This window comes from Mesoplodon densirostris, chromosome 2 (assembly GCF_025265405.1).
Source record: "Mesoplodon densirostris isolate mMesDen1 chromosome 2, mMesDen1 primary haplotype, whole genome shotgun sequence".
NCBI classification, from domain to species: domain Eukaryota; kingdom Metazoa; phylum Chordata; class Mammalia; order Artiodactyla; family Ziphiidae; genus Mesoplodon; species Mesoplodon densirostris.
The window spans coordinates 166,590,601-166,618,257 of NC_082662.1; the positions used below are offsets into that span (position 1 = coordinate 166,590,601).

The 27,657-nt window shown below is 36.4% G+C and overlaps 1 protein-coding gene across 8 annotated transcripts in view; it reads right to left on the minus strand.

Annotated features, from left to right (window-relative positions):
• Positions 1-27,657, minus strand: part of DCAF6 (DDB1 and CUL4 associated factor 6) — a 165,299-nt gene that overhangs the window by 119,006 nt on the left and 18,636 nt on the right. For all 8 annotated transcript variants that reach the window (XM_060091305.1, XM_060091308.1, XM_060091304.1 and 5 more), the window contains exons 2-3: positions 23,196-23,257; positions 8,788-8,880 (exon numbers count right to left, since the gene is read on the minus strand). In XM_060091305.1, coding sequence (XP_059947288.1) covers positions 8,788-8,880; positions 23,196-23,257 — 155 coding nt within the window. The remainder of the gene's footprint in view (positions 1-8,787; positions 8,881-23,195; positions 23,258-27,657) is intronic.

Consider the following 27,657-nt stretch of genomic DNA (forward strand, 5'->3'; position numbering starts at 1 on the left):
AAACAGTTACTAATTAGGAGACTGAGAAAATGCAGAAACAGCAAAGGGAACTGGTCCTGGTTCTCTGCAGGAAGGAGAAGGGATTGTGCATAACAATTTGATACATATCTTTGAGTTCCTCTATAGGAACTAAGCCCCTCCCACCCAGGCGGAGGATGGTAAGTTCAGGCTGGGCACAAGCATGTGGACCCCAGACTGACTGGAGATTCCTAGAACACCACCCTGTTACTTCACCACCAGCCAACCAGAGGAGGGTTACACACCCAGCAGCCCTCCCCCCGATTTCTGCCTATAAAAATTTCTTCCCTGAAACCCATGGGGAGTTTGGGTCTTTTGAGCAGGAGTCACCTGTTCTCTTTGCATGGCCCTTGCAATAAACCTTTCTCTGCTCCAAACTCTGACATTTACGTTTGTTTGGCCTCATTGTGCATCAGGCACACAAACTTGGGTTCAACAACAGTGCCTTGAAAATTAAATATACATATTTCCACCTACTTGGTGTATCTGACTCATTCATAAACCCTCAGTAAATATAAAAAGACTATCTTGTTTGATTTTTGAAACTGTTTACTAGATGATTATTAAGTTATTCCCTTTCAGGATGAAGAAATAAAAGTAAACTGAATTTAAATGAATCATAAAGTAATGAAATGGTACAGATGAGGATACAGCAGAACTTCCTACCTCTAACTCCTTAATAATTTAAAAGACCAGAATTCCTGTGACAGAAATACAGCTTAAAATAAACATTTTAATATTTGTAACATACACTGCAGGTAAAAGACCAAATCCCCCGACAGTGTCTAAAAATTGAGAGGGGGAAAAAAACCCAACAAAACCTGATTTTTTTAAAAATGGGCAAAAGATCTGAAGAGATAGTCCAAAGACATACAAATGGCCCTTAAAAATGTGAAAAAGCATCTAAGTTTATTCATAAAGGAAATGCAAATTGAAACTACATTGAGATTACTAATTCCCACTTTTCAGATTGGCAAAAATTCAGAAGCTTGACAACATACTGTATAAGTGAGCATGGCGGCGGCGGGGGGGGGGGGGGGGGGCGGGGACACCAGGCTCTTTAAACAATTCTGGTGGGATTACTAAATGGTACAAGACCAATGGAGAGGAATTTAGCAGCAACTCACAAAACCACATATGCGTTAACCCTTTGATCAGACAAGTCTATTTCTAAGAATTTACGCTGACGATACACCTCCAATAATACCAAAAAAAAAAAGTACCAAGTTACTTACTGAGTTATTTATAATAGCAAAACACAGGAGACTGGCTGAATAAATTATGGTACATCCCCACAACGTATTATATACAATGGGAATTTAATGCAATGGGAATATCTGGTGTGCTTTTTTAAAAAAAATGTGTTCAAAATAAGGGAATATGTCAAAACACAGACACAAGGTTGCTTTAGTTCACTTTAAATGTCTTACTGAACAAAACTAACACAACACTGTAAAGCAACTATACTCCAATAAAATGTTTTAAATAAATAAATAAATAAAAGAACAACCAAAAATGTCTTACTGAACAAACTGGGGCAATTCAAGCATCAATAAGAATATCAGTGATAGATTATAATTTATTGAATAAAAATAAAAATCTATAATCCCACAGTAATTTTTTCAAAAAGGTGGCAAAGACAGAGGAAATGCTCTTATTCACAGAATAATGTCAATTAATAAATGTAGAAGGAATGACAGAATTAAAAATCACTATTGATAACCACATTATAACAACTGATTAAGGTAAGAATCAATGAATACTGAAACCACTGTATGAAAGATTGCTATGAAAGAGAATATTCACACAGTCCCAACACACTACTCCCCAGTAGCTTATAATCACAAAGGGTAAATGTACCTACACAATGGAAAGATCAAACTTAACATCACCAATTAGGGGACAAATTAATATCATGTACTACAATACCACCCATGGAGAATTCCTAGCAAAAATGTTTAATGTTAATCTACTCATGAACAAACAATCAGACAAATCCAAATGGAGGGACATTCTATAAAATAACTTGACTGATATGTCAATATAACAATAAAACAACATATGAATGTCATGAAAGACCAAAAAGTTGAATGAAGTGTTCTAAAGGAGACAAAGGAAATATGACAAATAAATGAAATATGTGGTGCTGGATTGGGGGCTGGATTGAAGGAGGCATGGCAGTGACAAAGTTACTGAAATGGGAAAATTTGAACATGGACTATATATGTATATATGTGCAGGTATTATGTGTGTATATATGTAATATACTATGGACGAAGAATGTCACCTGCCATATCAGTAAACAAAGGATGTTGCATCCAACCGTCACTGCAGCCACCCCCGATGGTGCACCCTGAGGGGAACTCAGAACAGCGATAAGCAGGCTGCCAGCCATCAAGCCATCAGTCTCTGCAGCCACCCCCAATGGTGCACCCTGAGGGGATTCAAGATAGAGAAAAAGAGGATACTGACCATAGATAGTTAAGGTACATAGCAAAGGAACAATTTCAATAAGCCCAGATTCCTGCATCTTCCCAAACAAAGAGCTCTTTAACTTGAGATGTCTGGGGTTTTTTAATTAGCAGTAATCTTTTGATGTTCTGACTACCTAGGGTTTTTTTTGCAAAAACTCATATATCCTGGCTCCTCCTTTACCTCTCCAGAACAGTCCCTCAGAGCTATCTGAGAGGCTGTCTCCCTGGCTTAAGTCCTCAGTATATCCACCAAATAAAAGATATTTCTCAACTTTTATGTTGTGCATTTTTTTCAGTCGACAGTACAAAACTGTATATATTATACAAATATGATAACAGCATATAGTCAATTCTCATTACTACTGGTAGCTGTGCTCTGTAAAGTCACCACAAACACTGAATCAGCAAGTGCTGAATCACTGCTCCTACGGAAATACACGGTTAGGTTCCTGTGAGGCGCTGGTCACAATATTTTCATCAACTAATCAATAAGTAACTTTGTTTCATGTGTTTCTGTTTAAAGACACTTTATTTGATAAGTATTGTTGATTCATTAACATTGAACTCATGGCCAACAGCACTATAACTCATGCCTAAATGAAGCTTATCTAACATATTTTCTCCAAAAAGCATATCCCAGACTTCCTGTACTTAGGAATACCAGATAGTACTTCAGCACGATACCTGGGGACCACTTAAACATTGAAATCACTAACAAAAAGCACAAAAATGCAAAACCTGTGACACTAAATATATCACAAAAAGGATAAAATACAATATGTTTACAGTATTCGATTTGAAACAAGAAGTTTGAGTGTCACTTTGTTTGATCTCACCTGGGAATGTGAGTGTCGATGTATGTGCTGGGCAACTCAAATTTTTTGCCACTCTGTACATGTACATGGCCATAAATGACCAGGAAAACACTGGAAGTATTGATTTTGGGGTTAAAAATAAATTTAATGAGTAGGTGAATTTGCAAATATGGAATCCGTAAGTAATGATGATCAACTCTATATTCAATATTACATATCTTGACCATGGTAACTGCATTATAGCTATACAGGATAATGTTCTTGTTCTTAGTAGATAGATGTCAAAGTATTCATGAATGAAGTGCATAATGCTTCCAACTTACTCTAAAATACTTTTTAAACAATCTATTTGTGGATGTTCATTGTACTATTCTTTCAACTTTTTCATCAGTTTTAAAATCTTAAAACAAATTTAGGAAAAGATATTTCAACTTTATTTCTGGTTTGGTTTTAAGTGAGTATTTACTATATAACACTGACAAACTCATAAGTGAGAGTACAACACCACATCAGAACACAGATCTGGTATAAATATTAGCAGCTACTTACCTTGACCACCTTAAGTATTTAAGTCACCTCATTTTATCTAAGAGCTAGGGTCATGAACAAAATAAGGATTTGCTGAGTACCATACAGTACTGTAGTGTAAGTCTTATTAATGCACATTTAATTAAGGTCAAATAAAAAAAGAGGAGAGAATTTGCACCTACATCAACCAAAGCCAATGGAGAATAAAAACTGTTAAATGTTTAAAAATTTTTCATTCCTCTCTCCAAGTATAAGACACTGAGACCTGGACAATTAAGGTACAAGAAATAACACAGAGAATAATTAATGTAAAGTCTTTAAACAAGATAGAATCATAGTCTTTAATGCTGTCAAATATTTCAGCATGGTTTACCAAGTATCTAAGTATATATAAGTCACTACATACAATGTAAGTAGTTTCTTAGTCTGATAGGCATTTGACTTTGCTTTAGTCACATTCAGCAGACATTATTCTTAACAATTTGATTTATCTCCATTCAACAGGTTTATGTATAGCTCCAGAAACAAAAGGAGGAACCTCATTCAATACATTAACATGTGTACTGGCATATCACATATCACTCAAAAATTGAAATAAATTTCTTTATTAAAATAATCAAAGTAACCATTAAAGTAATTAGTAAAAAACTGAAGTCCTTTCCCTCTGAACAAATCTCTTGATTTCAGATGTCCCTCTCCAAACTTACTCCTTTTTCTCTAGTATTCCCCATCTTAATAGCATCAATATCCTCCCACACAGTTGATCAACTCAAAAACTAGGGAATCATCCTTCATTTCTCTTTCCCTCATCCACTATATAAAATCCACCAGCAAATCCATGTCCAAGATACATTTCAAATTACTTCTCACCACCTTTAATGCCATGATCTCTGCCTCAACCATCATCCGTTCTCAACTACAATCTCAGAGATTTTCATCTCAGTCTCTGGCTTACATCAATGGCCTCCTATCTCCTAGCTTCTGATCTTACTCAAACTCTACTCTACAAAAAGCATCCACAGCTAACTTTTAAAAAGACAAATCATATCACTTCCATGTTTAAAATACTCTAGTGATCAGCTATTTCAACTACACTAAAAAGTAAACTCCTTAATCTAGCCTATCACACCTACTACCTGACCCCTGCATAATGATGTTAACTTCATTTTGTACTGCTTCTTTCCCTAATTTATTAATAGATAATTGTTGGTAGAACTAGTACTCATCTATATACAGTTAGTAATTTCACCAATGGTCGGAATTTGTTTTTAATTGTTGAAATGGAATCAATACAACCAATACAGATATGCACGCTACTGGAGATAAAGAGCAGTAAAGTCGATTTTTAAAAATAGATGTGCAGCTGCAAACAGTTACAATTTTTGAAAGCTAGATTTATTTTCTTATTTGTGCTTTCCTTGGATTAATGCGTTATAATACTTTTTCAGAAAACATCTAAGAATAATGGCCTACAGAGGTGGAAGTTGGCAGAGTAACTTAATCTAAAATGAACAAAACAAAACATTGTTAATTTCAATTAGTAATAAATGTGAAAGTGAACTAGCTGTAATGTCTATCACTTTGCTGAACATCAGGTTACTCTGACTAATCTATCTGGCCAGGCAGGTATCTCTTCCCTCCTGCATCACATTATATACAACACTTTCAAACCTTCATGCTTGGTCCAGGAGTATCTAGATAGAAGATGCTAGCTCTTCAATCTCTTAGTAAAAATCACCCCTCCCCCAACCCATGCCTACCTTTGTCTAAGGCACTGAATACAGAAACTTCTTGCCTTTCTTTTACTAATATTTATTGGGCACCTACTACATGACAGGAAATTTACTAAGTGTTGAGGAAACAAAAAGGAAAAAGAAATGGTCATTGTCCCAAAGAAGTTATAGTCTAATGGTGAGCAACATGCAAACAAACATAATAATTGAGTTATCCATAAAATATGAGAACATAGAGGAAGGAATGCCTGCATCTGCCTTGGTAAGCTAGAGATATATCACAGATAAGAGCTGAGGCTTGAAGGATGAAATTAAACTTGCCAAGTAGGTAGGAGGTGCATGGGACAGCAGAACATCCCACAAAGAGAGAAAAGCAGAAGCAAAGCATAGAAGAAACAAACAACATTTTATGCTCTGAGAACTAAAGGTAGCTGAATGAAGCCAAGTCAAGAAAAATTTTGCATATGCTCAGGATTTCTTTTACAGAAGATGCTGCAAGGCTACCTGAGGGCTAACTTCCTTCTGTTTTCATCTATACCTTGTGGAGGAGGCCCTTTGGGGGTCCCAGAATATTGTGCAAAGTCTCTTATAGGAATCCATACCTGACTGGGATCCTGAGCTTTGTTTCTATTTACCTTGACCTTCAAGGCCACCAAAACTAAAGTTTAGATATGTTAAGACTGACAAATATCTTCAGGGAAAAAGTGGCTATCATGCTCACTTCTCTGGATTCCGTTTTTCCCTTCCATTTTGGACTGATAATTCCTTACTATCAAGACAGTTATTTACTTTTAGGATAATTTTTAAAGTTTTTAATCAAGCATTTTTGAGTTGATTTCAGTGGGAGAATTGGTCCAAATAAACTAGTCTGTAATTTTTGAAAAAAGAAGCTTCTCTTTTCTATGTATTTGAGATCTATGATATATATAACTAAGACATGATGCCATTAATAAGGAACAATTAAATCTACTTTTAAAAAGTATCAAAACTTTTATATGTGATAAATCTTTCCATGAACTCACAGGATTTAAAAAGAGAGTAAAACTATATGAACAGATAATATCTGACTCAAGATCAAAAAACTTTATTTTCCTATGTAGTGAATCATCAGTGTTTTAAAACAAAAAATATTCCACTATGACAGCAAATTTGGATCTATTAAAACCACTATGTGAAAACTATAAAGTACTGTTATACTCAAAATCTTTTAAAGTATTATCTGATTAATCATTTCTCAAACTGAAAAAGAAGAGTAATCACTTTTCAAATATACATATTCTACTGGGAACCATACATCAAAGTGATTATCATTTTTTTAAAATAAGCAAATAAAGGAAAAACAAGATCTTCTAAAAATTATTCCAGTGGGGATATTCACAAAATAATTGAAGGCAGGGACTTGGAGAGATATTTGTACAGCTCTGCTCATAGCAGCATTATTCACAATAGCCAAAAGGTGGAAATAACCCAAGTGTTCACTGACACATGAAAGGCTGAACAAAATGTGATATATACATACAATGGAATATTTGTCAACCTTAAAAAGAAAGGAAATACTGACACATGCTGCTCATGGATGAACCTTAAGGACCTTATTCTAAGTAAAATAAGCCAGTCACAAAAGGACAAATACTGTATATAAACACTTATATGAGGTACCTGGAGTAGACAAATTCATAGAGATAGGAAGTAGAACAGTGGTTGTCAGGGGCTGGGGGAGGGAAGAATGAAGGGTTATTGCTTAATGGGTATAGAGTTTCAGTTTTGCAAGATGAGAAGAGTTTTGCAGCTGGATGATGGTGATGGTATCACAACAATATGAATGTACTTAATGTCGGTGAATTGAACTCTTAAAAATGGTTAATATGCTTAATTTTACATAATGCGTATTTTACAACAATTTTTATAAGAAAGAGTAAAGCTCTGGGACTTCCCTAGTGGTCCAGTGGTTAAGAATCTGCCTTCCATTGCAGAGAACATGGGTTCGATCCCTGGTTGGGGAACTAAGATTCCACATGCTGCAAGACAACTAAGCCTGCACGCCACAACTACTGAGCCCATGCACTCTAGAGCCTGTGCACCACAACTAGAGAGCCTGTGCGCCACAACTACTGAGCCCACGTGCTCTGGAGCCTGTACACAACTAGAGAGAAGCCTGCGCACCGCAATTAGAGAAGCCCATGCACCACAACGAAGAGCCCACACGCCACAACAAAAGATCCCGTGTGCCGCAACTAACACCTGATGCAGCTAAATAAATAAATAAATTTTTTAAAGGGTAAAGCTCTGCATCTTTTCAAAACAAAAAAATATTCCATTGGTATCTAGATGAGTGATTTAAATACTGTAAACATTAAAATTCTGATAGTGATTATCAAAAAGCATTCCACATATACATTATTCCAGGAAGGTTCTCTGAGTAATTGCAGAGCTAAGACAAGCAGGATTCTGAAACATCAAGCTCCCCTCTGCTAAGTCAGGAGAATTAAGTAAAGCTATCTCTGAAATAAGACTATGACCTGTCCTTTAATCAAGGATAGCCTCCATACAAACCATTTTTTAGGCTGAAGAACCACAAACATTTATTTAAATATCTTAACTATTTAAATGTAGAAAAACAAAAAATACATGAACACTTTATTCTGTAAGATTGCTAATATTAAATATGACTTCAGTCTGCCAATCTACAGTATTCTCACTCATATAAAAGTATTTGTATACTTACTCTTATAAAGTCAGAAGAAGGGCCAATAAAAATCAGCACATAATCCAAATTAAAACTCAATATGATATCCCAGTATACTGAATTGGATGTTATGAAGCATTTCATTAGAACCTAGCCACTGTTTGTAAACTGATAAAATTCAGTTTCTTAAACTGCTTGGCTGAAGATTAGATTCTGTGAGCATAAAAGAAAAAAAATCACATTTTTCCCCCAAAGAATGGCTTATTGAGATAATGTCACTTTTGGCAATTTTATCCACATGCATAAAATGAAGCATATTTAAATTTTCTAGAGTCAAAAGGCTGAATGAAATCTAATGTTTTCCTAAAGAAACTAAGGAACTTGCATGTGATAACTTCCAAATTATATAACTTTAGAAAAATAGGGATATTCTTCACAAATGCCCACTCCATGATTATTCACTATTTCTTGATTTCTAGCTTCTTGATTTTTTTTTTCTCTCATTAAGTTGTAGAATTTTAAAACCACTTTACCTTTCTGCTGTAAGGATTACTAATTACTAACTTGGTGTCATCTGAGCCAGATAAAATATATTCTCCAGTCTCATTCCAACAGATCGTATTAACCTAAAAAGAAAGCAAAAAAGAAATTTAAGCAGACTGAAAGTAAAATAAGTATGCCATCTTCACTTAGCTGATGGTTCAAAATTTATATCACTAATGACGTTATGTCTATGGTAAATAGTATTTACAAGTTTACTTAGTGAAAATACATACTGAGTGCCATTTGGCAAGCACAATGTTCTATAAATTCACAATGAAATATGAGTCTTTCTTAAGTTTTATTTAAATTTATTTTAATTAGTCCATTTTATATCCAGAGACATAAAACCAAGTCACCTAAAAAGGAATTAGAAAAACTTACTACAGAGCTACAGTAACCAAGGCTGTGTGGTACTGTCATGATCATAGACATATCAATCAGTGGAATGGAATTGAGTCCACAAAGACGAGAGAGAAAGGACCCGAGAAAATACTTCAAGAGGTTATAGTCGAAAACTTCCCTAACATTGGAAAGGAAATAGCCACCCAAGTCCAGGAAGTGCAGAGAGTCCCAGGCAGGATAAACCCAAGCAGAAACACGCCAAGACACACAGTAATCAAACTGACAAAAATTAAAGAAAAAAAAATTATTAAAAGCAACAAGGGAAAAATGACAAATAACCTACAACTCCCATAAGATTAACAGCTGATTTCTCAGCAGAAATTCCACAAGCCAGAAGGGACTGGCACAATATATTTAAAGTGATGAAACGGAAGAACCTAAAACCAAGATTACTCTACCCAGCAAGGATCTCATTCAGATTCAAAAGAGAAATCAAAAGCTTTACAAACAAGCAAAACCTAAGAGAATTCAGCACCACCAAAGCAGCTCTACAGCAAATGCTAAAGGAACCTCTCTACGTGGGAAACACAAGAGAAGAAAAGGACCTACAAAAACAAACCCAAAACAATTAAGAAAATGGTAACAGGAACATACATATGTATAATTACCTTAAATGTGAATGGATTAAATGCTCCAACCAAAAGACACAGGCTCGCTGAATGGATAAAAACACAAGACCCATATATATGCTATGTACAAGAGACCCACTTCATACCTAGGGATACACACAGACTGAAAGTAAGGGGATGGAAAAAGATATTCCATCCAAATGGAAATCAAAAGAAAGCTGGAGTAGCAATATTCATAAAAGTAAAAATAGACTTTAAAATAAAGACTACTAAAAGAGGCAAGGAAGGACACAACATAATGATCAAGGGATCAATCCAAGAAGAAGATATAACAATTGTATATATTTATGCACCCAACATAGGAGCACCTCAATATGTAAGTCAAACGCTAACAGCTATAAAAGGGGAAACTGACAGTAACACAGTAATAGTAGGGGACTTCAACACTCCACTTTCCCAATGGACAAGTCATCCAAAATGACAATAAATAAGGAAACACAAGCTTTAAATGACACATTAGATAGACTTAACTGATATTTATAGGACATTCCACTTTCTTCGCAAGTGCATGTGGAATATTCTCCAGGATAAATCACATTTTCAGTTATAAATCAAGTCTTGGTAAATTTAAGAAAACTGAAATCATATCAAGCATCTTTTCAAACCATAACACTATGAGATTAGAAATAAATGACAGGGAAAAAAATGTAAAAAACACAATCATATGGACGCTAAACAATGTTGCTAAATAACCAAGAGATCACTGAAGAAATCAAAGAGGAAAATAATAAATACCTACAGACAAATGACAACAAAAACACAATGATCCAAAACCTATGGGATGCAGTAAACCCAGTTCTAAGAGGGAACTTTATAGCAATACAATGCTACCTCAAGAAACAAGAAAATCTCAAATAAACAATCTAACCTTACACTTAAAGGAACCAGAGAAAGAAGAACAAACAAAACCCAAAGTTAGTAGAAGGAAAGAAATCATAAAGATCGGAGCAGAAATAAATGAAATAGAAACAAAGAAAACAATAGCAAGGATCAATAAACCTAAAAGCTGTTTTTTTGAGAATATAAACAAAATTGAAAAACATTTAGCCAGACTCAAATCAATAAAATTAGAAATGAAAAAGGAGAAGTTACAACGGACACCACAGAAATACAAAGCATCATAAGGTTACTATAAGCAATATATGCCAATAAAATGGACAACCTGGAAGAAACAGACGAATTATTAGAAAGGTATAACCTTCCAAGACTGAATGAGGAAGAAATAGAAAATATGAACTGATCAATAACAAGCACTGAAACTGAAACTGTGATGAAAAATCTTCAAACACACAAAAGTCCAGGACCAGACCCCTTCACAGAATTCTCTCAAACATTCAGAGAAGAGCTAACACTCATCCTTCTCAACTCTTCCAAAAAAACTGCAGAAGAAGGAACACTCCCAAACTCATTCTATGAGGCCACCATCACACTGATACCAAAACAAGACAAAGATACTACAAAAAATATTACAGACCAATATCACTGATGAACATAGATGCAAGAATCCTCAACAAAATACTAGGAAACAGAATCCAACAACACACTGAAAGGATCATACACCATGATCAAGTGGAATTTATCCCAGGGATGCAAGGATTCTTTGATATATGCAAATCAATCAATGTGATACACCATATTAACAAACTGAAGAATAAAAACCATATGATCGGGGTTCTCTGGTGGCGCAGTGGTTGAGAGCCCGCCTGCCGATGCAGGGGACACAGGTTCGTGCCCCGGTCCGGGATGGTCCCACATGCCGCGGAGTGGCTGGGCCCGTGAGCCATGGCGCTGAGTCTGCGCATCCGGAGCCTGTGCTCCGCAATAGGAGAGGCCACAACAGTGAGAGGCCCGCGTAATGCAAAAAATAAAACAAAAACAAAAAACAAAAACCATATGATCATCTCAGTAGATGCAGAAAAAGCTTTTGACAAAATTCAACACCCATTTATGATAAAAACTCTCCAGAAAGTGGGCATACAGGGAAACTACCTCAACATAATAAAGGCCATATACGACAAACCCACAGCCAACATCATTCTCAATGGTGAAAGATTGAAAGCATTTCCTCTAAGATCAGGAAGAAAACAAGGATGTTCACTCTCGCCAGTATTATTCAACACAGTTTTGAAAGTCCTAGCCATGGCAATGAGAGAAGAAAAAGAAAGAAAAGGAATGCAAATTGGAAAAGAAGTAGTAAGACTGTCACTGTTTGCAGATGAGATGATACTAAATATAGATAATCCTAAAGATGCCACCATAAAACTACTAGAGCTAATCAATGAATCTGGTAAAGTTTCGGGATACAAAATTAATGCACAAAAATCTCTTGCATTCCTAGACACTAATGATGAAAAATCTGAAAGAGAAATTAAGGAAACACTCCCATTCACCACTGCCACAAAAGAATAAAATACCTAGGAATAAACCTACCTAAGGAGACAAAAGACCTGTACTTAGAAAACTATCAGACACTGATGAAAGAAATCAAAGATGACACAAACGGAGAGATATACCATGTTCTTGGATTGGAAGAACCAATATTGTGAAAATGACTATATTACTCAAAGCAATCTGCAGATTCAATGCAATCCCTATCAAATTACTAATGGCATTTTTTACAGAACTAGAACAAAAAATCTTAAAATTTGTATGGAGACACAAAAGACCCCGAATAGCTAAAGCAATCTTGAGGGAAAAAAATAGAACTAGAGGAATCATACTCCCTCACCTCATACTATACTACAGAGCTACAGTAATCAAGACAATATGGCACTGGAACAAAAACAGAAATATAGATCAAGGGAACAGGACAGAAAGCCCAGAGATAAACCCACACACATATGGTCAACTAATCTATGACAAAGGAGGCAAGGATATACAATGGAGAAAAGACAGTCTCTTCAATAAGTGGTGCTGGGAAAACTGGACAGCTATATGGAAAGGAATGAAATTAGAACACTCCCTAACACCATACACAAAAATAAACTCAAAATGGATTAAAGACCTAAACGTAAGACCAGACGCTATAAAACTCTTAGAGGAAAACATTGGAAAAACACTCTTTGACATAAATCACAGCAAGATCTTTTTTGACTCACCTCCTAGAGTGATGGAAATAAAAACAAAAATAAATGGGACCTAATGAAACTTAAAAGCTTTTGCACAGCAAAGGAAAACTATAAAAAAGATGAAAAGACAACTCTCAGAATGGGAGAAAATATTTGCAAACAAATCAACAGACAAAGGATTAATCTCCAAAATATATAAAAAGCTCATGCAACTCAATATTAAAAAAACAAACAACCCAATTAAAAAATGGGCAGAAGACCTAAATAGACATTTCTCCAAAGAAGACATACAGATGGCCAAGAGACACATGAAAAGCTGCTCAATATCATGAATTATTAGAGAAATGCAAATCAAAACTACAATGAGGTATCACCTCACACCGGTTAGAATGGGCATCATCAGAAAATCTACAAACAACAAATGCTGGAGACGGTGTGGAGAAAAGAGAACCCTCCGGCACTGTTGGTGGGTATGTAAATTGATACAGCCACTATGGAGAACAGTATGGCAGTTCCTTAAAAAACTAAAAATCGAATTACCATATGATCCAGCAATCCCACTACTGGGCATGTACCCAGGGAAAATCATATTTCAAAAAGACAAATGCACCGCAATGTTCACTGAAGCACTATTTACAACAGCCAGGTCATGGAAGCAACCTAAATGCCCATCGACAGACGAATGGATAAAGAAGATGTGGTATATATATACAATGGAATGTTACTCAGCCATAAAAAAGAATGAAATTGGGTCATTTGTAGAGGCGTGGATGGAGCCAGAGACTGTCATACAGAGTGAAGTAAGTCAGAAAGAGAAAAACAAATATATATTAACGCATATATGTGGAATCTAGAAAAACAGTACAGGTGAACCAGCTTGCAAGGCAAAAATAGAGACACAGATGTAGAGAACAAACATATGGACACCAAGGGGGGAAGTTCAGGGGGGTATGGTGGGATGAACTAGGAGATTGGGATTGACATATATACATATAAAATAGAAATCATTATGGCAAGCTGGTGAAGGCTAACCAAAGAACCTCATCAGGAGAAAATCTACAGCCTTCATTTGGGTAAAAACAATCAACTGAAACACCTGCCCTGACAGCGAGATTAATTTTGCTTTTCCAAAAGTGTGTTGTGAGCAACCATACTTCCAGGAGATGCTTACCAAAGGAAGAGCCGTGGGGAAAACTAAGTATGGGAAACACTGTATGTTAAATGTATCTTATGATCATTCACAACACGTATTAGCATAGTAAAAGTTTTCAATAAAGAAATCTTAAAAAAAAAATTTGTATGGAACAACAAAAGACCCCAAATAGCCAGAGCAATATTGAAAACGAAAAACAAAGCTGAAGGCATCAAACTTCTTGACTTCAAACTATACTACAAAGTTATGTTAATCAAAACAGTATGGTATTGGCTTAGGAACAGACACACAGTTCAATGAAACAGAATAGAGAGCCCAGAAAATAACCCATGCATATTTGGTCAATCAATTTACAACAAAGGAGCATAGACTACCCAATGGGGAAAGAACAGTCTCTTCACTAAATGTTGTTGGGAAAACTGGATGTTCACATGCAGAATAAATAAAATTAACTTGAAGTGGATTAAAGCCTTAAGATAAGACTTGAAGGCGATAAAATTCCTAGAAAAAAAACATAGTGAAAAGCTCCCCGACTTTGATCTTGGCAATGATTTTTTGGACATAACAGCAAAAACACAAGTAACAAAAGCAAAAATCAACAAGTGATACTACATCAAACTTAAAAGCTCTGTACAGCAACAGAAACAACCAACAAAATTAAGAGGCAACCTACAGAAGAGAAGAAAAATATATGCAAACCTTATATTTGATAAGGGATTAGCATCCAAAATATACAAGGAACTCATACAACTCAATCGCAAAAAAACTCCAAATAGTCTAATTTAAAAATGGGCAAAGACCTGAAAAACATTTTTCTAAAGAAGACATACAAATGGCCAAAAAGTACATGAAACAGTGCTCAACATCACTAATCATCAGAAAAATGCAAATCAAAGCCACAAATGAGGGAGGACCCTGGAAGTCCAGTAGTCAGAACTCGGTGCTTTCACTGCTGTGGCCCAGGTTCAATCCCACGAGCTGCACAGCATGGACAACAACAACAACAAAAAAAACACAATGAGATACCATCTCAGACCTATTAGAATGGCTATTATCAAAAATATAAGAGATAAGAAGTGCTGGTAAGGACGTGGAGAAAAGGGAACCCTTGTGCACCACTGGTGGGAAGGGAAATACAGCAACTACGGGAAACACTATGGAGGTTCCTCAAAAAATTTAAACTAGAACTACCATATAATCCAGCAATCCCAATTTGGGGTATATATTTGAAGGCAATTAAAATATTATCTTGAAGAGATATCTGCGGTACCCCACATTCATTGTGTCGTTATTTACAATACCCAAGACACGAAAAGAACCTAGGTATTTGTCAATGGATGAATGGATAAATATGATAAACACACACACCCATGCACACAATGGAATATTCTTCAGCCATAAAATTGAAGGAAATCCTGACGTTTGCAACGATGTGGATGAATGCTGAGGGTGAGATAAAGAATGACAAACACTGTATGATATCACTTATATGTGGAATCTAAGCACGCTCAACTCATAGAAACAGAGAGTAGACTGGTGGTTGCCAGAGGCTGGAAGGTGGAGGAAATGAGATGTTCAAAAAGTATAAACTACCAGTTATAAGGTGAGTAAGTTCTGGGATCTAATGTACAGCATGGTGTTTACAGGTAGCAATACTGTGCTGTATACTTGAAAGATGCTAAGAAAGTAAATCCTAAATGTTCTCACCACCACCACCACCACCACCACCACAACAACAAAATGGAAATTATGTGAAGTGATAAATGTGTTAACTAAGCTTATTGTGGTAATCATTTTGCAATATATATGTGTATCAAATCATTACATTTTACACATTAAACTTATACATTTATATATGTACATTATCAATAAAGATGGGGGAAAAATAGAGTAGAAGGATACCCATGAAACTAAAACAAGTGGTTATGTGTTTTAGGGAACAGAAAAAAATGGGGAAGACAGGAACAGGAGTGAAAGCCACACTTCCCAATGTATACTTTTTTGTTGTTAATTTATTGTATTTATTTTGGCTGTGTTTGGTCTAGTTGCGGAATGCAAGATCTTCATTGTAGTACACAGGATCTTTCATTGTGGCGCACGGGCTTCTCTCTAGTTGTGGCGTGCAGGCTCTAGAGCACACAGGCTCAGTAGTTGTGGTGCACAGGCTCGCTAGTTGTGGCACGTGGGCTCAGTAGTTGCAGCATGCAGGCTTTCTAGTTGTAGCACACAGGCTCTACAGCACGTGGGCTCAGTAGTTGTGGCACGTGGGCTTAGGTGCCCCATGGCATGTGGGATCCTAGTCCCCCTACCAGGGATCGAACCCACATCCCGTGCATCAGAAGTTGGATTCTTAACCACTGGACCACCAGGGAAGTCCCTCAATGTGTATTTTTTATATAGTTTATTTTTGTACCATGAGAAGGCATCACCTGCTTTAAAAAATGCAAAATAAAAATAAGGACAAAAATTTTTTTAGTATGCAAGCAGAAAAGATATCTTTAAGCTTGTAAGAAAAGTTTATGTTCCACTCATCCTTAGAAAAATATTTGAGAAAATACTCAGTAAAACCTGAAAGTAAATTCAAAACTGGAAAGATACAGAATCCACAGCTTGTAAAAACTTCAGAATACAAAGGCAGTTATACATTATGCAAGAATCCATCTGAAATTAAAACTAGAAAATTCTCCTTTGAGTAAGGAGAAAGACTTGACCTTAGTTCCTTAAAGAAAGACATAAAATCCAATACATAACACATGCTTTTGTCTCTTCGATAAACACTTCATAAGTGCCAAATAAGTGGTAGGCGCTCCCCTCGACACTAGACAAAGAAAATAAATTTATGAAGATATATTTGGTGACCAGAGTGCTAGAGTAGAGGGAGGCAGGTGTGCAGAATATGAACAAATAAATAAATGTATAATTATAATGTCCGTATTATGGTGGAAAAAAACAGAAAAAAGAGGAAGATACTGATGAGGAGTGGGGAGCTATTAGGGTGGTCAGGAAAAGCGTCTCTGATAGGTTAACAGAGCTAAATGAAATGACGAGGTAAGCTTCAAAGATATGTGAGGAAGAAAGTTCTAGGCAAAAAACAAAATGCATAAGACAGAGGTGTACTAGGTGCATTTAAAGAAACAGCAAAAAGATGAGTATGACTAAAACAAATACGTATAACAGGGAATACAGTAAGGGATGAAATGGAAAAGAAGGCAAGTGTCAAATCACGTAGGGTCTCTGAAGCAATAAGGCCTTTGGATTTACTATACGTAAGCCAGAAACCCACTAGAGAGTTTTGAGCAGCTGAGTGCGCTCATCTATAAAACAGATGATATATTATATAATTTTCTTCCTATTCTCTCCTTATTGTGAAGAGCTTAACGAAAACTAAGACATATACATATGTATAAGACATTAACACTGCTTACTATATTTTGACTTTTAGAATAAATACATTGACAAATTTCAGAAAATAAAAATGGCTACAGAACAGGAGGCAAATGAAATGAACATTGACAATACAAAAGCATATATAGCTGAAAAGGGTGTGAAATAGAGATAGGAAGGTGGAAGAAGGGTGAAAGCCTTAAATATATTTTACAGAATGGGGATTCAAGAAATACTGTCTATGAATGACAGAAAAACAAAAAGATGCTTAAGTATGTTGTTTAAAATTAAAGCGACAGCTGGAGAGACTGAGAACAGTAACAAAATTTTTGAGAAGCCTACATCTTAGAAAACTGTATAAATTAGTTAATTCCTCTTCTATCATAGCAGGAAATCAATGGACAACACCCAAAGTTGACACTTCAAGAAAGACCAACATAACACTATCACACAGAAATGAAAGAAATTACCAGAAGATCTGAAATAAAACATGATTAAAAGAGGCGGCTTAAGGAGGACAAGAACAGAGTAAGGGCAGTACATGTCTATTTCTTTTTGTTATGATCCATTTTTAACCATGAGCATCAGGGGAACCTCAAGAGTGGTGCTAAGGTTTAAAATAAATAACATATATTGATACCTAAAGTGTATTTACAGCATAATTATAATACCACAACTGTGAACAGGAAAAAGATAACATTTTGGAGGATAGGACTTTAGATACTTTTCCCCTCTTTGCTTAAGTTTTAAGTGTTTGAATCCTTAGAGTTAAGGCCTAGACCCTCTTTTCAGTTTGCAATTTCTTTCCATGTGCTCTTTCTAGTCTCATGTTTTCAATTAGTAGCTATAGCACTGTTTTCCAAAGTATGATCCACAGATCACCTAGATTAAAATCACCTAAAGTGTTGATCAGAATACAGATTCCAGGGACTTCCCTGGTGGTGCACTGGTTAAGAATCTGCCTGCCAATCAAGTACCTCTTTGGACCACAACACTATGAGACTAGCTATCAATTACAGGGAAAAAAAACTGTAAAAATGAAAACATATGGAGGTTAAACAATATGCTACTAAACAACTAAGAGATCACACAAGAAATCAAAGAAGAAATCAAATAAATACCTAGAAACAAATGACAATGAAAACACAATGACCTAAAACCTATGGGATGCAGCAAAAGCAGTTCTAAGAGGGAAGTTTATAGCAATACAATCCTACCTCAAAAAACAAGAAAAATCTCAAATAAACAACCTAACCTTACACCTTAAAGCAATCAGAGAAAGAAGAACAAAAAAAAAAACCCTAAGTTAGCAGAAGGAAAGAAATCATAAAGATCAGATCAGAAATAAATGAAAAAGAAATGAAGGAAACAATAGCAAAGATCAATAAAACTAAAAGCTGGTTCTTTGAGAAGATAAACAAAATTGATAAACCATTAAACTCATCAGGAAAAAAGGGAGAAGACTCAAATCAACAGAATCAGAAATGAAAAAGGAGAAGTAACAACTGACACTGCAGAAATACAAAGGAGCATGACAGATTACTAAAAGCAACTCTATGCCAATAAAACGGACAACCTGGAAGAAATGGACAAATTCTTAGAAAAGTACAATCTTCCAAGACTGAACCAGGAAGGCCTAGAAAGTATGAACAGACCATTCACAAGCACTGAAATTGAAACTGTGATTAAAAATCTTTCAACAAACAAAAAGCCCAGGGCCACATGGCTTCACAGGCGAATTCTAACAAACATTTAGAGAAGAGTGAACATCTACCTTTCTAATACTCTTCCAATATACAGCAGAGGGAGGAACACTCCCAAACTCATTCTATGAGGCCACCATCACCCTGATACCAAAACCAGACAAAGATATCACAGAAAAAGAAAACTACAGGCCAATATCACTGACGAACACAGATGCAAAAATCCTCAACAAAATACTAGCAAACAGAATCCAACAGCACATTAAAAGGATCATACACCATGATCAAGTGGGGTTTATCCCAGGAATTCAAGGATTCTTCACTATATGCAAAACAATCAATGTGGTACACCATATTAACAAATTGAAGGAGAAAAACCATATGATCATCTCAATAGATGCACAAAAAGCTTTTGAAAAAATTCAACACCCATTTGTGATAAAAACTCTCCAGAAAGTGGGCATAGAGAGAACCTACCTCAACATAATAAAAGCCATATATGACAAACTCACAGCCAACATCATTCTCAATGGTGAAAAATTGAAAGCATTTCCTCTAAGATCAGGAACAAGACAAGGTTGCCCACTTTCACCACTATTATTCAACATAGTTTTGGAAGTATTAACCATGGCAGTCAGAGAAGATATAAAAGGAATCTAAATTGGAAAAGAAGAAAAAGTGTCACTGTTTGCAGATGACATGATCTATACATAGAAAATCCTAAAGATGACACCAGAAAACTACTAGAGCTGATCGATGAATTTGGTAAAGTAGCAGGATACAAAATTAATGCACAGAAATCTGTTGCATTCCTACACACTAAAAACAAAAAATCAGAAACAGAAATTATGGAAACAATCCCATTTACCACTGCAACAAAAAGAGTAAAATACCTAGGAATAATCTACCTAAGGAGGCAAAAGACCTGTACGCTGAAATCTATAAGACACTGATGAAAGACATTAAAGACCATACAAACAGATGGAAAGATATACCATGTTCTTGGATTAGAAGAATCAATATTGTGAAAATGACTATATTACTCAAAGCAATCTATAGATTCAGTGCAATCCCTATCAAACTACCAATGGCATTCTTCAATGAACTAGAATAAAAAATTTTACAATTTGCATGGAAACACAAAAGACCCCATATAGCCAAAGCAATCTTGAGAAAGAAAAGAGAGCTGAAGGAATCAGGCTCCCTCACTTCAGACTATACTACAAAGCTACAGTAATCAAGACAGTATGGTACTGGCACAAAAACAGTATATCAATCAATGGAATAGGATAGAAAGCCCAGAGATAAACCCACACACATATGGTCACCTTACCTTTGACAAAGGAGGCAAGAATATACAATGGAGAAAAGACAGCTTCTTCAATAAGTGGTTCTGGGAAAACCGGACAGCTACAGGTAAAAGAATGAAATTAGAACACTTCCTAACACCATACGCAAAAATAAACTCAAAATGGATTAAAGACCTAAATGTAAGACCAGACACTATAAAACTCTTAGAAGAAAACATAGGCAGAACACTCTATGACATAAATCACAGCAAGATCCTTTTTGACTCGCCTCTTAGATTAATGGAAATAAAATCAAAAATAAACAAATGGGACCTAATGAACCTTAAAAGCTTTTGCACAGCAAAGGAAAACATAAACAAGAGAAAAAGACAAACCTCCGAACTGGAGAAAATATTTGCAAACAAAGCAATGGATAAAAGATTAATCTCCATAACATACAAGCAGCTTATGCATCTCAGTAACAAAAGAACAAACAACCCAATCCAAAAATGGGTGGAAGACCTAAACAAACATTTCTCCAAAGTAGACATACAGATTGTCAACAAACACATGAAAAGACGTTCAACATCACTAATAATTAGAGAAATGCAAATCAAAACCACAATGAGGTATCACCTCACACCGGTCAGAATGGCCATCATCAAGAAATCTACAAACAATAAATGCTGGAGAGGGTGTGGAGAAAAGGGAACCCTCCTGCACTGTTGGTGGGAATGTAAATTGATATAGCCACTATGGAGAACAGTATGGAGCTTCCTTAAAACACTGAAAATAGAACTACCTAATGACCCAGCAATCCCACTACTGGGCATATACCCTGAGAAAACCATAATTCAAAAAGACTCATGTACCACAAAGTTCACTGCACCACCATTTACAATAGCCAAGACATGGAAGCAACCTAAATGTCCACTGACAGATGAATGGATAAAGATGTGGCACCTATATACGATGGAATATTACTCAGCCATAAAAAGGAACAAAATTGAGTTATTTGTAATGAGGTGGATGGACCTAGAGCCTGTCATACAGAGTGAAGTAAGTCAGAAAGAGAAAAACAAATACCATATGCTAACGCACATATAAGCAATCTAAAACCTAGTGGGAGGACAGGAATAAAGACGCAAACGTAGAGAACAGACTTGAGGACACAGAGTGGGAAGGGGAAGCTGGGACGAAGTGAGAGAGTAGCACTGACATATATACACTACCAAATGGGCAATGGATGGCTAGTGGGAAGCTGCTGCATAGCACAGGGAAATCAGCTCGATGCTTTGCGATGACCTAGAGGGGTGCAATAGGGAGGGTGGGAGGGAGGCTCAAGAGGGAGGGGATATGGGGATATATGTATACATATAGCTGATTCATTGTTTTGTACAGCAGAAATTAACACATTGTAAAACAATTACACTCCAAAGAATGTTTTAAAAAAAAAAGAGAGATTTTTAAACAATGGGGGAAATTTGACTATGGACTGTGTATTAGATGATACCAAAAATATACTATCTTGTTAAATTATATAATGCCATTTTGATTACATAAAAAATTGTCCATTACTTTTAGCTTACATACAGAGGTGAAATGATTTCACATCTGAGATCTGCTTTAAAATACTTCAGCAAAGAGGAGAAAAAAAATGAAATGGAAAAAGAAAATGTGCCAAAATCTTGATTAACTGCTAAATCCAGGTCCTGAGTATATGAAAAGCATGATTAAAGTTTTTTTAATTAATAAATAAATAAAATTATTTATTTATTCATTCACTCATTTATTTTTGGCTGCGTTTGGTCTTCGTTGCTGCATGTGGGCTTCTCACTGTGGTGGCTTCTCTTGTTGCATAGCATGGGCTCTAGGCACATGGGCTTCAGTAGTTGTGGCACACGAGCTTAGTAGTTGTGGCTCACGGGGTCTAGAGCCCAGGCTCAGTAGTTGTCACACACAGGCTTAGTTGCTCTGCGGCATATGGGATCTTCCCAGACCACAGCTTGAATCCATGTCCCTTGCATTGGCAGGAGGATTCTTAATCACTGCGCCACAAGGGAAGTCCAATGTTCGAAGTTTTTCTAACAAAACCTTACAAAAGTTTTGTTTTGACCCTGTTAAATTTGGGGTGCTATTAGACATGCAACTGGGAATGTTAACTAGAGAGTTATATATATAAATCTGGAGTTCTGGGAAGAAGTGGAAAGTTGGAAGTCATGTTTTTCAGCCATGGGACTAAACAAAATCACTTAGAAAAGTGAAGAGAAAACAGGGTGGGAGGAACCAAGATAGGATGTTGGTACATCCAACATTTGAAGGTGGAGAAGTGGAGGAGTCAGGGAAGAAGACGGAGAAGATGCAACAAGTCAATGAGATAGAAAGAAAACCAAGAGAGCGTGGTGTTAGCAGAATCCAAGAGAATAAATATTTCAAAAAAGAAAATGTATTCAACCAACATCTAAAGTTTCTGAGAAGTGACCACTAGATTTGGAGACATGAAGATCACTAGTGACTGTCACAAAAGCAGTACCAATAGAGTGAAAGAGATGAAAACCTTTGGCTAATGTTAGAAAACTCATCATTCTTTAAAAAATCTCCCATATGCTTTCCTAAATTCAAAGTATACTTTTACGTTTTAATGTAAAACTTAATTCTCCCATTTTCTTATACTTAGTCCAATCTCTTTTGGGAGGACTGGGGCAGTTCCTCAAACATCTGAACACTTAGTATTAAAGTCCTTCATAGTTGAGAATTAACTATTACTTACACAGCCATCATGCACATTCAGGGTTGCTTCAAGTTTTAATCTTTGGATAAATTCTCTTCTTCCTGTTTAAAAAGAAAGAACTAAATAAATCATACAATTTATTGCTTAGACAAGTGTAACACTGTTAAGAGCCTAGGAACTGTCATGAGGTAGAGTCAAGCTCTAATTTTAATTCCTCCATTTACAGGCTGAGTGACACTGGGCAAATTAACTCCTCCTTAGCCCTAGTTTCCTCATTAGAGTACCTACCTACCTCATGTGGTTATTAAGTGATGCAAGGAGAGAAAGGGCTTAGCATAGTATCTGGAACCACAATAAACACTTAAATGTTCCCTTCATTCATCCATTCATTCAACAAATATATTGCGTACTTACTCCATTCCAGGTCGTGTTCTAGGAGCTAGGGATACAATGGTAAAATAAAAGAGAAAACGATCCCTGACTCTAGTTAGCTTAATTAAAGAAAATAAACAATACGTGACTTGGTAAAAACACTATATGGAAAAATAAAGCAGAGAAAGGGGATACGAGAAGACTGGAGGTGGGGAATAGGATTTTCAATTTTAAAAAGGGTGGCAAACAGTGTTTTCGAAGATGCCACCTATTTTTAAACACATCTCAATTTCAGAAATGCTAAAATACTTAAAAGTTCATTTCACAGTGATGAAATGTGAGAGCAAAAAAATTAAATCAGCCTAAATATCCATCAATAGCAGAAACGTTATAATACTTCAAAAATACAATAAATTCCTCCTTTGAAAAAGGGAAATTATGTTTCTTTAAGAAATGAATCATCTTTACCAAAAATGGACGAAAAAGCTTCATGTTTATTCAGAAGCTGTAATGAAAGGAAGCCGAATATATGACAAAGAACAGTAATTAGCTAAGTAATCAGGCTGATGAGATTTCAAAATTAAATTTGACTATGCTCTCTATATACTGTCACAAGGGACTCTATTATGTTTTCTTGCATTCAACGTAAAGAGCAAGATCGTCTTGAAGCCAGACTGTTTTCTCTGTCCTTGCCTGTAACTGGTAAGATGGCTAGATAATATATGAACACGTGGGTTAAAGATTTTGTGTGTGTTCGGGTAGGGTATGGTTCCTAAACTTATTGGAATGAAACAACCTGCAGAAATTCAGCAAAGTATTTTCATGAATTAGGTTATACTATATATAATTAACTTTTCAAATCTGATTTTCAGTTTTAAAAAGATGCTAACTAGTAAACAGAAAAAAATTTTTTTAATCTTTTCCTTTTGTCCATCAGCAGGTATGGCAATCCTACTGAGTTATAAATTAAGAGTTAAGGAAAAAAGTATTCAAATTAATAACATGACTAATTAAAATTCATAAAATGCTAAGAAAAAAGTATTAAAAATTTTTTTCCAAATTTTTAAAATCTGGGCTTGAAAACATGGCTCTAGCCATTTCCAACTAGAGAAAATGGTAGTGCAACATGAGAGAATAGAAGACAAAGTGAGTAATTTGAGCAAGAATTCTTACATATGAACTTGTACATAAAAACATGCACTGAGACACGACAGAGACAAGACAGCTCCTAAATGATATGTTTATATGTGACTTAGGAGATCAAAATGATTGTACTGGGCTTCCCTGGTGGCCCAGTGGTTAAGTATCTGCCTGCCAATGCAGGGGACCCAGGTTTGAACCCTGGTCCGGGAAGATCCCACATGCCGCGGAGCAACTAAGCCCGTGCGCCACAACTACTGAACCTGCGCTCTAGAGCCCGCGAACCACAACTACTGAAGTCCGCGTGCCACAACTACTGAAACCCACGTGCCTAGAGCCCATGCTCTGCAACAAGAGAAGCCACCACAATGAGAAGCCCACGCACCACAACGAAGAGTAGCCCCTGCTCACCACAACTAGAGAAAAGCCTGCATGCAGCAACGAAGACCCAACACAGCCATAAATAAATAAATAAATAAATAATTTTTTTAAAAAAAATTGTATTGCCCCACATTCCATAAAATGGGCTTCTGAACAACCTAGTATAAACCTCTTCTACCCTTTTGGTAATTAAATGCACTACACCAAGAAATAGGAGCTGAAAGCTAGGATAAAAATAAGAATGATAAGTTTAAAAAAAAAAAACTGAGTCCTCTCAAATAAAAATAAACTCATGCCTGTTATCAAGAACTGTGATGAGTCTGGCCTACTTGCAAGCTAACAAGCTACCTGCCACCATTTCATGGATGCTAGCAGAAGACACAGGACTTCTGAGTCAGAGGCAAAGGATTTTACTCCTCAAGGAGAATGAGCTTCAGGTTCACATTGGTTCCCCTTGTCCCCCAATTCCCACAGGGCAATGCAGAGGGGTCTGGGGGGATACTGCACATGCAATGGGTTTGAATCACAGCTGGGGAACCCTGAACTGAAGGAACGCAAATCTTATATCAAGCAAATCTGCCTAACCTTTGTCCCAAAGGAAGACATTATCTTTATTATTCTGGACAATAAATAAATCTGCCCTCTGCTCCACAGGGAGCTATTATATCTCCCAAGTCTGTTCCCTGAAAAGAGAGTCTAGAACAAAGCAGCCAGTGCCTCTGCTCACAAGATGTGCAGAAATACAAAAGAGACGTGGAGAACTGTCTCCCAACAATTACCTATTTGTTATGGATGAATTTACCTATCACTGAGCCTTTCTCTCCAAGACTTTCTTGCAGCGCAAGCTGCCTCATTTAATTCTGTCTCTTTTACATTCTATTCTATATTAATAGATTGTAAGCTCCATAAAAAAAACACTCTTTTGTTCACTCAAGTATCCTAAGTGCCTAGAACAGTGCCTAAGACAAAGGAGGCACTCAATATACATTCCTGAATCAGTGAATAAATGAACAGGCTCATAATACTGATTCTGTTCTTCAACGTGTTTCCACTCAATAATACAAGGTGTACATCTTTCACACTGGCAATAAATATAGACATACTGCTCATTTTTAATGGCTCTGTAACTTATGAAACAGCTTCATAACTTATTTATTCAAGTACCTATCTCTGTTATTAGACTGAGATGCTTGGGACAAGAAATGTTAGGCTTAAATCTAACTTGGAACATACTACACATACACTGGGCAAAACTTAACATCACAGGGCCTTAGTTCTACATTTGTAAAAATTTTATATTTGATGGGAATAATACCATCAACTTTACAGGCTTATTGTCTGGAATAAATTAAGTAGCATATGCAAAACTCATAGATGTGACTGACCTACTATAGACACTTAAGATTTGTTCTCTCCGTATGTACACGTGGGATTGTTCTAAGTTAATAATGTCTGAAAAGAGAGAAAATGATTTTTTTGTTTGTTTTTGTTTTTGTTTTTAGGCCACACCGTGTAGCACGTGGGATCTTAGTTCCCCGACCAGGGAACAAATCCGTGCCCCCTGCACTGGGAGTGCGGAGTCTAACCACTGGACCACCAGGGAAGTCCCGAGAGAAAATGATTTTTTAAAAATGACTTCATTAAGGAGTTGGGGTAACTTCAACTGGTTAAGAGAAAAGAATAAGGCTACTGGTACTGAGAAACAGAGACGGAACAGCACTTTAACAAAACTTTTCACTTTACTTGACTCTATTGCCCCTTTGAGCAACTTCTCTTTAAGGCCAAACTTCCTAGTCAACTACAAACGCTGCCATCTCTAGCTCATTGTCAGGTCTTCCTTTTCCTGAACTGTCTGTTTTGCCCCCTCCTATTCATTGGTTTTGTTCTCAGAAATCGTGGGGTATCAATAAATTCAATGGTCTCTTTCAAGGCACATTTTTCATAACCTCATAGCATTAGCTGTCATAGGTAAATGCTGTCTCCTTGACATAATCTTCTTTGGCTCCCAAGATATCTTGCCAGATAACCAGGAGAACTGAAAATTAAAGTGTAACAAACTCTGAGGAGAGAAAGAACACAAAACTGTTTTACCTTTGACAAAGAACAGGACAAAGAGGTGACTGCAATCAAAATGTGTAAGAAGAAAACAGTAAAAACTCAAATGAATGTTTAAAGGCCAAATGTGGGCTAGAGACACAGTTTAGAATCTCTAGGATCCTAGGCACAGAGAGAATCTACATTCAGTCACCAGCTCTTTTCCATGAGCCTCCCCCAAGTACTCATAAGAAACACTGAAAACAACAGGAAGCCGGAGAGAGTCCCTGTCCAGTAAGACTTAGAAAGGAAACTCCAGTCACTTTTCAGGCCCTTCTCTCATGGGAAGCAAAGTCTTAAGCCACTGGGGAAGGCCTAGCTAAAAAGAGCCTCAGCAAAGGTCCACTAGCTTTAAGGGAGAGGCAGGAAACCCTCACATCCACTTCAGGCAAAGGCAACTGCTTTCAGGAAAGGAAAGAAGTATAAACTGCCTATCCTTAAGGGAGGGACAGGAATCCCGCTCCCATCCCTACCAAGAGCCTTACAATGAACAACAAGCAGCAGTTAAGTGTGG